At 37.3% G+C, this 15,458-nt stretch overlaps 1 protein-coding gene across 4 annotated transcripts in view; it reads right to left on the bottom strand.

Moving 5' to 3' along the window:
- LOC106059478 (potassium channel subfamily T member 2-like) overlaps positions 1-12,546 on the bottom strand; it is a 115,024-nt gene extending 102,478 nt beyond the window's left edge. For 3 of the 4 annotated variants that reach the window (XM_056015683.1, XM_056015684.1, XM_056015686.1), the window contains exons 1-2: positions 12,333-12,545; positions 4,200-4,592 (exon numbers count right to left, since the gene is read on the bottom strand). In XM_056015683.1, coding sequence (XP_055871658.1) covers positions 4,200-4,438 — 239 coding nt within the window. In that variant the 5' untranslated portion in view covers positions 4,439-4,592; positions 12,333-12,545. Of the gene's footprint in view, positions 1-4,199; positions 4,593-12,332 lie in introns of all 4 variants that reach the window. The other variant, XM_056015685.1, reaches the window with a different exon arrangement.
- Positions 12,547-15,458: the final 2,912 nt, after the last annotated feature.

The following is a 15,458-nucleotide window of genomic DNA, read 5'->3' as shown; positions in this document are numbered from 1 at the left end:
GTTCCACCAGTCCTTTCCTACCTAAACGTTAGTACAGACCACTGGCACACTTCCAAGTGTCACCCCAGGTCCTCAATACGGTTCACATATAGCACGAGGGGAGAATCCTAGTCCCAGACAGTTCAGACTCCCATAACCTGCAGATTACTTTAACCAGATCTGAAATTGACTTTACTCTCGGACTGCCATCATTTCTGTACAATAAGTGGTATTAGTAAATGTAACCAGATATATGGAATCAAGTTTCTATATAATGTTTAGAATTCGTATCAAGAAATACAGACCACAACTATGTCATTAGTTTTATTCAGAGACAAATATTTTTTAATATATATTTTTACTTCATGCAGTGTTACCATATTTTGTTAGTGGAAATACGCCCTTTTATTTCTTAAGGTCCTTAGGATAATCTTCCTTGTTTGACCTTTTCAGTATTTGCCAACGTTTTTTAAAAGTTTTTTTCTGTAGAATGTAGGAGTATGGGTTAGATTTGTCTGAAGATAAATGAATTAAACAGAATTAAGGGGCTAGGATTTTGAGTTGGGAGTTAAGGTTAGAGAATTTAGGGTTAGGGTTAGCCCGGGTTAGGGTTAGGGCTAGAGTAGTCTACCGTTTTTATTTGAATAAACGTTAAAACACAAAAGCTGACAATATTATGGACAAGGGAGATCATTCTGCTTTATTTCTAACTTTGTCAACAACATGTCGGCCGTTTCAAGTATCTGGTGTTCCTTTCTATTACCCAATAAGCTTGAAGCCGGGGTTCGAATCCTAAAAAAAGACTGGGATTTTTTATTTCGGGCGCCTCTGAGTCCACCCAGCTATAATGGGTACCTGACGTTAGTTGGGGAAAAGTAAGGCGGTTGGTCGTTTTGCAGGCTACATGACACTCTCGTTTACCATAGGCCTCACAAACAGATGACCTTTACATCATCTGCCCTATAGACCACAAGGTCTGAAAGGGGAACTTTTTTTTTAAGGAAGTTGTCATATGAACAAATGTACTGTCCGACTTATAGAGAATGCGCATCTAGAAAAATGTTCTCTCCGATGTAGAAAGAATGCAAATAAAGAAAAAAAATGTACTATCCGATGTAGAGAGAAAGCCCAACTAGGAAATGTACTTTCTGATCTAAGAAAATGTACTCTCCGATGTATAGAGTATGATCATCTGATATTAATAAAACTCCCTATTTGGGGAGATTTTAAGACAACTTGGCAGGCTGTTTGCATAATCTATGCAATTAGTTGAGCATGAGGCCAGGATTTTAATAATTAGTGTTACAAATAATTTATTTATTAGAGACGCCTTTTTCAGCAGCGCGACAAATTTTTGTGGCTTTCACAATTTATTATGACGCATGTAATTGTCAAATTATTCCGACATGTTTACACCTCATTGTTAACAACAAGCAAAATGTAAAAGATTATCTAAGGTAAATAACATAAAATTTCCAGACGGATTTGCAAATAACTTTTACATTATTTCCCTTTTTTGATATCAAACAAAATAAATTATTTATATTTTGTTAGGTACAATAAATAATTGTTTAAAGTTTCAACTTGATCCGAGAATGGGTGTGGGAGAAAAAACGTGTACAATTATCTAAGGGGACAAAATCGTACATATTAAGCCATATATGTGAATACTGAAGGATGTATTTCCCTTGTTGGTATCAAACCAAAAAATGTATTATCAGTAATTAAAAGACTGATTGGTTAATCTATGTTATTTTTCATGCATTGTCTACGCCTCTGAACAAATACACAAAAGTTTGAACTCGATCCGAGAAAGGGTGTGGGAGAAATTATTTTGTTCAAACTTTTTACCTGACAGACAGACAGACAGACAGAGTTGATATAAGCTTTGTAAAAACAAGCTAATAGCATTATGGTTGTTCGCCAGTCTTGCAAGCACCCCGTATGACCTCAGGTTCAAATCGTTCGGTCATATAGAAGCTAATTTTTTTTTTTTCAAGGAAGACAATTAAACATCTATCTATATATATAATTCTCTTCTTCCCTAAACAGGTCAAACAAGAAGTAAAGGAAAGATCACTCTTATTTCTGCGGATAGTCATCCCCACGAGAAAAAAAACAAGAAAGGGGGGGGGGGACACGTTTTCACAGCTCGCTACGGATGGCTGCGCGCTGGACTGTCAAACTCTGCCCGCTCCCATCCCATGCGGAAGATTTGGACTAGGAAGTAAACTATCGTCAACTCTGAAGGAACATCCGAAACATGTAAAACATTTTAGAAACCCTAAATAGCAGGGCCGGACTTAAGCATAGTAGGGCCTTATTCGAAAAGGATTTCGCGGGGCCAAGTTTGGGTAGGGAAGCGGACAATAAGTCAAATTTAAGAGTTTGTATTAGAAAATAAATTCGTCTATGCATTTTATTCATTCTTTACTACGTACAGAATTACTTTACGAGCCTTGCGTGTAGCAAAGTCATACAGTATATCATAATAATTCTGTTTCCCACATAGATCCCGCTCAATAGCAAGAATCACCATATGTTTTAATCTATCTTTGAGAATTGTTGACCTCAAGTAATTCTTCATTAGTTTTAGGCGCGAGAAGCTTATTTCACCAGATTACACAATTACGGTTAATGCATAATGCTGTTTTTATCAATAGCGCGTAGGATTGACGTTTTCCATATTGAATGACACCCCAAAATGACAATTTTTAAATGTATTTCCGTATATTTTAAGGACTTTTTCCTATATTTTGCAATTTCGGGAGATTTCCAGGAGCTCCTGGTAAATCGACAGGAGTGCGCGGGAAATCTGTTTTAAGTTATAAAATGGTTTAATTTAATAATTTATATACCTTGAATTAGCGCGGGTTCCTTGAAAGTGCGGATCCTCCGGTCACATAGGTTGCAGTGGCCTAAGACCGGCCCTGAAAAATAGCGGCGTATGCTATGCCGCCGGTCGACTAGTTATATTTAATTCAAACTCAGCAATGTTCATGAAGTTTCCACAACTTAAGTAATAAGTTACTTGGAGGTTACTTCAGTTCATTTTAAAAGTACAGATGTGAATCAGTTATCAACTATGCCTGATTATTGAACTGTATCGGATGCATTTGATATTTGAATTCATTCATTAGTGTATGAATATCTTGACAACTTTGTGCGTGTTTTAATGCTGTGCTTTAATTTTGTAGTTAACACAAGCCATTGGATTCGAGAGAAAATACAATTTCTCAACACAATCGTCATTCCTACTGCAACATATGCATGTGAGACGTGGAAGTCATCTGTCAAAATTGAGAAAAGACTAAATGTGGCTCAACAAAAATAGGATTTTGGGAGTCAGTTACATAGATCCGGTCTCAAACAAGGAAATCCTTTGCCGAACTGGAAGTCGAACACTTAAAGAGGCTGTGACAGAGCGTCGCATGAGGTTTGCGGAACATGTCCTACGACAAAATGAACTACACATACCAAGAGTTGCGATGACATGGAGACCAATACGAGGAACTCGTAAACAGGGACGTCCTCGGTTTTTTTTACTTGGCGCCACACCTTTATGGAGGACTGTGGACACCAGGTGGGAGGAGGCTTCAGACATTGCCAATGACAGATCTCTATGGAGACAGCTTGCCGCCCAATGCGCCGAACGGCGCGGGAGGACCTAAGTCTAAGTAAATAGCACAATATTGAATGTTCCACATTGCTTAATGAATATAATTCCAAAAATTTCCAGTTTACGCCAAAAAAAAAATGTAATTATATCAATAGACTTGCGTCTGGAATCACTAAATAGTTTTAGCAAGCAAATATCAGCGACACAGTAAGCACCGAGGTTTAAGATCAAACTTAACGCAAGAGTGTCAAGAGTAGGGAAAACTATCGCAAAAGAAGATTTCCCTAGTGAACAACTAGAGTTTTACATACATGAAGGACACTACAGAAATAGCAAGCTTTTTGGTGTATGTGGGGGAACATAATACGGAATTAGTAATAATTCAATATTTTTAAAATAAATTATATAATTATATTTGTGCACTTTCCAGTTCTGAAAGTAAAGAATGTAAACCGATTGTTAAGAATCATGGCGAAAACAAAGAGGAGATTACCGTGATAACTTTTAGTGTGAAAATTCCATAAGTCTTTCATTTTTTTTGCCCCAGAGAATTGTCGTTCTTAGGGGAACAAGTTTGTATTGACAGACAAGGGCAACTCACCCGCCGTTGAGAGCGCAGACGGTGAAGATCGACCTTGACCTCCTTCGCCCATGCCACCGGTCAATGTAGTCGTCCCCATCAATGTCGTCATTCCTGAACATGTCGCCGTAGATGGAAGTGTCCGGGGAGTTATAGGCTTCGGACGACGTCTCTGACCATATGTCGTCAAACTCCACCTTGTGCACATCTCCAGGGGGATCGCCAAGGCGGGCGCGGCCGAGCCATTGCTGCCTGGCCATTTCTTGGTCTGTAGGCTGTACCTGCTTCAGATGTCGACGTAATGACACTGGCTGAAGACCCACACATGCGTCACCTGAGATCAAGAAACACCCTTAACAAAACAGCGTACCTGTACCTCCTGGGCTCATGATGTCAACTGTTAGTGAAAGCCACCTGTAATGTGACAGTAAGATTCAAATAAAAAGTGTATTCACATACATAATGAATTGTAGATCTATCGTAAGTAAAACGGAAACTAAAATGCTAAAATGAAAAGTATTTCGTTAACAGTATCGAAATTAGAAAAAATCTAACTCGAAAGCAAAACATGGCTGCCTGGTCTAAGGTTTGCTCTCTGGACTGTCGTCTACAATGGTTTTGGGTTTGAGCCCAGACCGCAACATCCCCGCCGTCCTACGAGAGGTTTGGACTAGGATGTAGTAATCTTCAAATCTGAAGGAACATTCTATATATGGACGGCAATGGAAACTAAACAAGTCGAACTGAAATCAAATAAATATTTCGTTGATTGAGCGCAATCATTACATTGATTAGAGATTTTAAAACAAAATAAAAACGGATGATAAAAATATAAAAGAATTGTGTTTAAAAAAATGGAACAAAAGGTTCAACTCTTTTCATTCTTGTGTACATTTTTAATTTCCTTTTCTTTGGGCCTATTTTTTTTTCTTATTTATTTATTTATTTCTAGTTACCATGACGATATATCTACTTCTGTTTTCGAGACAGTTCCGTTTCCGTTTGAATTTTTAAAAAAATACTTTCTACTGGTGAGTGGACATCATTAATCAAGTTGCTGGTTTTTTTTTTACACTGGTTGTCAGATTATGGTAACAACATTATGCTGATTATGCTCTATTACAAATTGTCCTGGTTTGTGCCAGTTTACCTGGTGATTGTCTTAATAGGAGATTTTCAAGAGAAACTAAACAGTCAAGGACGCCGAACTGAGCGAAACTTGCTAACAAAATACAAAAGAATTGACCTATTTTTTAAAAGTATCTCAATGCGGGGCAGTTGATCTTGGTAACAAATCTCCTTTATTACCGCTTGTTATATGCCCATTTTTACAGAGCTTATATCAACTCATTCTCTCCGTCTGTTTGTCTCGTAAAAAGTTTGTACACGTTATTTCTCCCACACCCAATCTCGGATTAAGCTGAAATTTCGCACAATCATTTCTTTAACCTGACAACACAAGAATCAATTTTTAAAAAATTAACCAATTAGTTAATTAACTATTGGTAATTAATAATTTTGTTTGGTATCTTGAATAAGGGAAAGAAATCGTACTTGACAGATGTGGTGGTATAAGTTGAATTAGTCTCCTTGAGGAATCTTGAGCCCTGAGCGAACATTTTTATGCATTAAAAAAAAAACGATCATGTAAACATTCACCCAATTACCCCCTTCTTCTCCCCCCCCCTTTCCCAACTGGTCCAGACAGGCGATAGGATCCTAGCGTATTGAGAAAGCTAAAAGCTAAACAAAAACAATTGGTAAAAATATTTCTATCGCACGTATTTATATTTATAAGTCCATCGTACACATAATTACATGCCAAACTGATTAGTACACTTACACTTAATACAAACTTTGCTTTTTTTTTTTTAAAGTATTTTGTATGTTTTTCTTGTTAAATGAATAAGTTGTAAGTCCTAGAGTGAAAGTCTAATGCTTCCTCCATATTGAGATTATGTTGTGCTACAAACAAAAGACCTGAGAAAATTTCATTCTGCAATTCTAATCTGTACACAAATGATCAAAACTTGATTGTGTACAACGGATACACCAACAACGCTTGCCGCCAAGTTTGAGCATCTCCTATAGACAAACTGTAATCAGACTTTTTCTATTCAAGCAAATAACCACCTCTATTATGTAAGGACATTTTTCTTTAAGGGAAGCAATTTGTGATGCTACTTCTTTCTTTAAATAGTCGAAATAGTAATTTAAAAAAAAATAAAACATGGTATCATGCTACATAAATTCAAGCGTGACCCTGAGCTGCACTATGTCACTAGCGACACGAGATCGCGTATTTCTACGCGTCGTCCTTTGATACAAGTTTGACGCTCCGTAATGTCACGCGCGAAGCACGATTTAGTCAAGTACGATCCTCGAGGGACATTTATCCAACTGGAGTGACTCGTTTGACCATCCAAGACACCAAGACACAATCACATTTTTTTAAAGTGATTTATATACCGATTGACCTTAAAAGATATAGTTTTAAAAAAATAACATATTTATATACATACGCGAAAGCCTTAGCTGACTGCATACTGACTGATTCACTAATCCAAAATCTCAGCCAGTGTTACATCATTTCACAGTAGGCTTGCACACAGACACCTATAGCGTTCTAAAGTCACGTGTTACCACCGGTCTGTGCTTGTGGTGTGTAAATGTATGGAAACTTTTATGATTATATACATCTAATATATATTAGGCTGAGTGGTAAAGCGCTTGGCTTCTGAGTCGAGATGTCCCGGGTTCAAATCCTGGTGAAGACTCGGATTTTTTATATCGGGATCTTCAGGGCGCCTCTGAATCCACCCAACTTTAATGGGTACCTAACCTTAGTTGGGGAAAAATAAAGACGGTTGGTCGTTGTGCTGGACACATGACGCCCTCGTCAACCGTAAGACACAGAAATAGATGACCATTTTATCATCTGCTCTATAGATTGCAGGGACGGAAATATATCTATATATATCGTTCTGACCCTAACTTAGCAGCAGCAGGAGAGCTAATTACTTAGCACTCCGGACCACGAGAATTTTCTACTTGCGCCATAGCTCTACAAACACATGGAAGCACGCATATTACTACGCCATACATTACGAGAACATGGTAAACAAAAGCGGTTCTATGTATGTTAAAAGTAGCCTGTGGTCAGGTCTAAAACAGTTGGGTTGATCTGGGTGGGGTTTAGAACTATTTAATTGACAAGTGTGTGCACTAAAAGTGTTGTTGTCACACCTTAGACCTAGAGACGGATGGTCAGACAGACAGAAGTATAGATTTCTATTTCTCTCTCTTCTACTGACTGCTAAACACCAACACAAGATATTTATCTTGTTCATAACAAATCGTGACTCGATTACATTTCTACAAAAGCTTATATCAACACACTCTTTCTGTCCGCCTTTCTGTTTGTGTATCTGCTACAAATTTCGACCACGTTATTTCTCCCACTTTACATTCTCGGATCAAGTTGAAACTTTTCACGATTATACACCGTTCCTAACAAAATACAAATCAATAAAAAAAAATATTAATTAGGTTGAAGTAATTAATTAATTGTGTTTGAAAAAAAAGGGAAAAAAATATAAAGTATGGAGATATATGACTGTAAAAGTGAAGTTCTTCCCCGTAGATTTAACAATTTTTTTAAAAGCATTTTATAAAATAATTTTGCTTGTTGTCCATACATTATAATCTTTACAACTTGAGTTTAAGGTAGTTGTTTTTTTTAATAGTTCAATACATTTGTAAAAGTAACAACCATTTCAATGTCTTTTTTTAAATTATAATACCTCTATTCATGTCACTCCTTCATGGAACCTGGAACTTGGTTAGGTGGACGCTGATCTCAAAAATGGTTCTAATAACTTTTCTAGAAATTTAACAGTTGATGTTTATCGCTGAGAAAAGAATTACTAGATCGTTGGCCACATGGGGAAAACTCTAGTTTGACCGTTATAATGTTTCAATGGAGAAAAAAAATAAGTGTAAATTTGGCAAGAGACTATATCTATGGCCGTGTTACCGTAATTATGCAATAATTTGTTAAATTTAAAGTTGATTCAATTTTATTAAAGTTGATAAGCGTTGCTTATATTTGTACGTAAATCTAATAGAGATGGCATCTAGATCCTAGATATAGAAGTAGATCTAGACTAGATCTTAAATATTCTAAATCAGAACTTTAGGTCTAATGTTAGATCTAGATGTCCATATAATGAACATACCAATAAATAATCACACAAGTAAGCCTTCCTCATGGTAGAATCAGAACATGCGTAAGTTTTAGCAGTTATCACGGGTTTATCCGAATTGAAGCAAAAATGTTTTGTTTTTTTTTAAAATTATATTTGAAGTTTAATAATGGATGTATTGTCTTTTAAAAAAAATATTTTAAAATGTTTCCTGGTTTAAAATTACTTTTACAAACCTTTCAATAAAATGAGAAAGACTTAAGTATGTAATTAAAATAAATAGTCACCGGGGGAAAAAGCGACAACAGAAAGTTGGAGAACCACTCAAAAAGAAAGTGTCTCCAAAAATAAATATATAATTAATTTAAGTGCATCGTTCGTCGCTTGCAATGTCTGTTATGCAACAGTCTGGGAATTCCCCTCACTTTGTCGTCGCTGTATGCTTCACTAATTTAAAGTATGTAACTACGTCCAGCGAAGTCTATCTCTCGAATGACTCCCAAACAGGCAGACACTCGTATAAAATGCACTTACTTCATTAAATAGATCCACACGAAATAAAAGCCAGAGACACAGCTTCTCTATTTTCAGGGGGTAATGTAAGAAAACCTTTGCCGTGTCGTGATGTCAGTGTGTCCCCTGTCTCGCAAGTGGTTCACTTTGAGCAAATTCTAAATGTCACGCCGTAACTACGTAATAAGAATTTAAATACTTTGCAAAGAAAAATCGCATAACTTAGTGGAAGGGACATAACTCAATAGGAATAGGCACAGACGAGAAAGTTTGGAGTAACGGGACATGATTATTCTTCCTCGACTAAGGTACGTAACTCTTCCTTTATAATTAATTATTATAAGGATTTATTTTTTAATTTCAATCTATAACAATTCAAAGTTCTAAAATATTTCAAACCTAAAACTGATGAAAGATCTACAGTACTAGAGTATTTTGGTTCTCGTAAGTTTGAAAGTAACTGAAAATTCAAGTCCTGTACTTATTGTATTGTGACCAGTCCGACCAGGGCCCCAAAAGACCCAAATGAATACATGCGAGCGACATCTTCGGTGACCATGCTCTTCACAATTTAATGGTAAATCTTTACGTTCATAAATTTCATAAATTTAACAAGCAAAATATAAACAAAGTTACAAAGACAGTTTGTGTGGAAATACAAACTGAAAATCGGCCCCCGGACTGGTCCACCCAGGCAGGTAAAAAGGCAGGCTTCAATATTATCAGAAAGAAATTCTATCAAAGACAAATTGACAGAGAAGAATGGAGAAAGAAGGTTAACAAATTTTGACAAAAAATCTACAACCGTTTGCATAAATGTGTCAAAAATATGGTAAACAGCAATCTCCCCTAATAAAGAGCCTCCCGTGTTTGTTACTATTAATAGTGAATAGCTGTAAAAGTGGTGTATTTTTATGAAAAAAAAACTGCTTGCATAAGTGATTTTAAAAATTAGATTTTTCGCTTTCAGAAAAGAAAAAAGTGGCCGTTGCATCAGAACTTTGAATGGTCTAAAATATTATGATGTCGGATTTTCACTATCTTTTTTAGTTTACGAGATCTAAACGGGACGGACGGACAGACATTCCACACAAAACTAATAGCGTCTTTTCCCCTTTCGGGGGCCGCTAAAAATACTTCAAAATAAAAATTCTTTGATTGGAAGAATCGCGTAATTACTGCTAATTATCTCAACACTGCAGGATTATTTCTCTTTGTATATAATAAAGCAAAATTAATTAATTACCACTAATATACTAATTTTTTTTTTAATTTATTCATATGTTGCCATCGGCAATACATAATTGAGAAAAGTTTCAACTTGAACGAGAACGGAAAGTGAGAGAAATAATGTCTACAAGATTCCACACAGACAGACAGAAAGACAGACAAGAAGAAATAGGAAATATTGTGCATTCGATTACTTATTACTGAAAATACAAGTTGAGCCAATAAAAAAAAGCAGACCAGGGTTTGCTGACAAAATTTTTTTCGGCCTGGACGCCCCATATATTACAGATACGTTTGTCACGGGCCACTGAAACATGTGTCGTGTGCAATGCAATCTAATCTCAGCGCTTCATTGTGCACTCTGGGCAGCAGTCTCGAGGGGCCGGATATAACCCGCAATATGGGTATCATTGCTGTAAACGATTTCTAGTTATTACTACCCCATTAATCTTTTTAAAATTGCTTAACGATTGTGGACAAAATATACTTTTTTTTTTAGAATAAAACAAGATTGCAAAGAAAGTTTGTGTTATCACACAAGCTCAAACTCTATCGAGTTCATCCATGGACCAGGAATATTTAAGCCATGATCTTGTTTTGATCGTTTAAAGTAATACAATGTCCAAAAATATTGTTTTCGGGTTAAAAAAAGAATGAATCATGCTTGAATGTTGTTGGTCTGGTTTTATATTGACGTATTCCTATCTGGATGGGGCGAGGTGGCTGAGTGGTTAAGCGCTTGGCTTCCGAACCTGGGGTTCGAATCTCGGTGATGACTGGGAGTTAGAATTTGGGGATTTTTAGGGCGCCCCTGAGTCCACTTAACTCCAAAGGGTACCTGACTTTATTGTGCTGGCCACATGACATCCTGCTCGTTAACCGTTATCCAAAGAAACTGATGACCTAAACAGCATCTGCCCTATAGACTATAGACCGTATGGTCTGAAAGGAGAACTTTACTTACTTTTAGTCCTACCCTGGCACTCAAATCTTCTACCTACAGTACACAATGACGTCGCAAAGGATCTTATCTTATCTTACAAAATACAGACGTTGCGCTTCAAAAAAGAAGTTTCTAGGTCAATCTAGTCATGCATGTTAATCATTGACTTAAATTCTGCCAGGTCATTGGTTTTCCTGGCTGACTCAGGCACCCATTCCATGCTCCAATAGCACCAGGGAAGAAAGAGCATTTGTAAGAATTTGTCCTAGCATATGGAACGAGGAATGTGCCTTTATCTTTGTGTCTTTCTGAGTATTTTATTACATTTTATTTTTGTATTTGAAGATTATGGTTTAATGTTTTATGTATAATTCCTACTTTACTTTTGAGACTTCAATACTGAAGGGCTTCTAAACTTAGTGAGTTTACTAAATGTGTTACTCAAATGTGAATATTCGTTTGTTATGAATCTCACTGCTTTATTTTATGTCTGTTCTAGTTTCTTAATGATTTCTTGAGCAGAAGGGTCCCAAACAGAGGATGCATTTTCTATTCTAAAGGAATCTTTTTTTTTTCCATTTATGCAATTTGAGACATGTGACGGAAATCTTAAAGGTTCACAAGCACCACTGGCCTAAGCCTATATGCGTACTGGTTTTACTTGTCAACATCTCTGCCTAGTTTGGAAATGGGAACATACATTTTTTTCAAATAAATTGAAAGTAGGCCAATATAGTAACATTTTATAAGCGTTAGTGAAATCAGTCAGAGAGAAACCCGGCTTTTTGTAGGCTTTGTTGTTGATGTCAAGTGTTTGTGGAACATAGAAACACTCTTGGCGTCTTGTATGTTTTTATTGGCAAAGGGGTGCAACTCTTGAAAATAAAAATCACGAATCTCCTTCAGCCTCGAGGCCCTATGCACCTGCACGCCTCGTAGGCCAAGCCTGACCATAGCAAAGAAAGCAGACTCGTGCAATCAAATTTTTAAAAATTGTTTTTGTATAACGCAACTTTCTTGCTATAGCATGCTCAGTGCACTATGATCAAATCTCTTGTATGGAGTGTTATCAGGGAGAAGGTTTCCGCGCTGATCTCAAGCTCTCAGCAAACACAACTAAGCTCGATTCGAACTCAAGCCCCCTTGCTAGATAGCTGAGAGGTTTATGCAATAGTCAGCCACACACCCCACTCTTAATTCAATAAAAAAAAATTATATACCACTAGGAGAGATTTTTAAATGTTTAAATTGTTATGAACTTACAATAAATATAGCTCTAGATAAGCTTGTCTGCAGAAAACGTGCCCACAAGTTTATAAAGTTTAGTCCAAATTGTGAAAGTATTGTCACGTAATGCGGTGAAATCAAAATCTGTATCATTTGTAACGCAACTTCATCAAGATCAGCTGCTGTTCTGCTATGAGGTTGAAGAGGTGGGTACAGTTTTGACCCCAACATCTGTAGAGCCTCTAAACGTATTAACTAGCAGTCATGCAAGACAAAATTCTGAAACGAAATTGAACGCGACAAAGATGGAAGGAAATATTTGACAGACCTGGGCAACAAAAAGAAGTAGAGCACCCCTCTCTCCCTCCTACCCTCCCTCTACCCTTCCCCCCCCCCCCACACACACACAAACATTGACACACAATAGAAAGTTTAAGGTATAAAAATGGAGGGGCGGGAGGTCAGGGCTGGAATTGGTTCAGTTCACAAGGGTGAACTTTCGGAGCCCATTCAGTTGTCGTTAATCTCTGTTGACCAAGTCACCATGACAACGTTACTACAGACGGAAATAAACGTTGTCCGATGTCCAACACTCTGGGATGTTATCAGCGAACCTGCTCTCTTTGTCTTCTAGGAATCACGAGGAGACCTGACATAATCAAGCTAGAGTGACCCAGGGGTTCTCAACCTGTGGATCGCGACCCCCTTGCGGGTCGATTTATCAGTAGTTTTACGAAAAGACATTCTAATGTATTGACCACTTTTTACAAGTAACAGTGTCATTAGACTCAATTCAGTCACTTCTTACTAGTAATAGTGTGAAGACATGTAAGTCTCACTAAAAGTACTTCACTTTAGGCATTTTGGTAGTTAAGAGCAATGGTTACTACACCACTGCTTGCATTGACTCTGTACTTGTGCTAGATTACTAATCAAGTTGTAAAAAAAAACGAGAAAAATATTTTTTTTTTAATTAAACAAAACAACAGGCAAATTCTACTTTACAGTATACAACTTATAGAGCGATTATGTTGCTCTTAATAACCAACGAATGTTGGTGTTTTTTTTTATTTACAAAAAAGGATTTTTTTTAACCCCGCCCCATTTTCCGCCACCCTTTACAATACCTCTATTGTCAGAAGTCAGAACTTCATGGAACCTTCAGAAACTTGGATTCATGATCCTGGAAGACCGATCTCAAAAACGGCTCTAATGATTTTCTAGAAATTTAACAGTTGATCTATATCGCTGAGAAAAGAATTACAGCTCGTTTACCACCGTTATAATTTTTCATAGTAAAAAATAAATAAATGTAAATTTGGCATATATATCATGGGCATAGCCGGTGGAAACCCCCCCCACCCAATTAAATTCCCCCACCCCCAAAAAGGGTGGGGTAATTTTATGACTGATTTTGCTTTGATTCTGTTTATTCTAAGTGAGATTTTAATGTTTAACCATCATTTGCCTCAGCGTAGCCTAAGGGATTTGGAGGTTAAAACCCCACTCTTCTATAAAATAAAAAATAATACAAACGACAATTACCAAATTCCATAAGCGTAACCAAGGGGGATTTTGAGTTTAAAACCCCCTCCGAATCTTCAATATAAGACTAAAGCATACAACAGTTATCAGATACTATGTGCGTGGCCAAGAGGTGTTTTGTGTTTAAACCCCTCCCCCTCCAGAGGGCTTTATGTTAGAACACCTCCAGAGGGTTTTGAATTTAAAACCCCTTTTAGTCAATATTGACTAAGGGAAATTTATCTTACAGTATCGATGGATGTGGCTATAAATGTAGTTATTTCCCTTAAATAAGCTTTGTTGTTGTTGTTGTTATATATTTTTTCTCTTGTTTTAAACACGTCAAGGGGATGTGTCAGACATTTTGAAAAACACTGGGTCATAATGTTAGGAGTCAAATGTGATTTTACAGTACATGTCACCCTTTGAACTCAGAAAGGCGTGGACTGCGCTCTACGTCGTGGTCATTCTATTGGTTTGTTGTTGTTGTTGTTAAATGAAAATAAAGCCAATGTAATGTTTAGTAGCCATAGATTGACAGTTTCTAGGTAACACTCTATCTAAACAAAGTATTGCCATTAACCAAAAGAAAAAAAGTGCTTATGAAAAGGTTGAGGACACATTTTTGTCACGTGATTAATTTGTTTCTCCGACAGAGATTTCTTGTCAATGACGTAGGCTATACTTGTTCGAACGTTGGGTGAGGGTTAATTGTAATTTAATCATAGGCGCTGCGTGAATCACCTAATAGTTATGTTTGTTTGTACATGAGTAAATCATATTTTTAGTTTGTATCAGCGGCAGCCTATCCTGGTTTTGAACACACTCTACATGTCTGCCCAAATGCAATGCCTCACCTTGGCTTCAAGGACGTATGTAGCCTAAGATCTTAAAGCGGCAGACGTCGACATTTAACGTCAAGAAAATTAGAAAAATTGGAAGGTAGAAAATCATTTCACAAACGAAACAATAGAGACCGGTGTCATGTTGCGTGTTCACACGGAAGTATTGATAAGCGATGTGTTTCAATAAAACATACAAATTGTGTGCATTTTTTTCATTGAATTAAATTGTTCAAGTTCTTTCGTTGTAGCTCAAAGTAATTATTATTATTTAATTGACAACAGTCAAGAATGACACGAATGTGTCCTGTGTTTCAAGAATGACACGAACGTGTTCTGTCTTTCAAGAACGTTCTGCTATGTTGATCTTAAACAAGACGACACTGTTTCATGCGACAAGACGACACAGTTGCACGCGACAAGACGACACAGTTGCACGCAACTAGACGACTCAGTTGCACGCGACAAGACGACACAGTTTCATGCGACAAGACGACACAGTTGCACGTGACAAGACGACACAGTTGCACGCGACAGGACGACACAGTTGCACGCGACAAGACGACACAGTTGCACGCGACAAGACGACTCAGTTGCACGCGACAAGACGACACAGTTGCACGCGACAAGACGACACAGTTGCACGCGACAAGACGACTCAGTTGCACGCGACAAGACGACACAGTTGCACGCGACAAGACGACACAGTTGCACGCGACAAGACGACTCAGTTGCACGCGACAAGACGACACAGTTGCACGCGACAAGACGACTCAGTTGCACGCGACAAGACGAC

The sequence above is a fragment of the Biomphalaria glabrata genome, chromosome 17 (assembly GCF_947242115.1).
Source record: "Biomphalaria glabrata chromosome 17, xgBioGlab47.1, whole genome shotgun sequence".
Taxonomy (NCBI): domain Eukaryota; kingdom Metazoa; phylum Mollusca; class Gastropoda; family Planorbidae; genus Biomphalaria; species Biomphalaria glabrata.
Note: the sequence above shows the minus strand (reverse complement) of the source record. Positions and strands in the feature narration are given on the sequence as shown.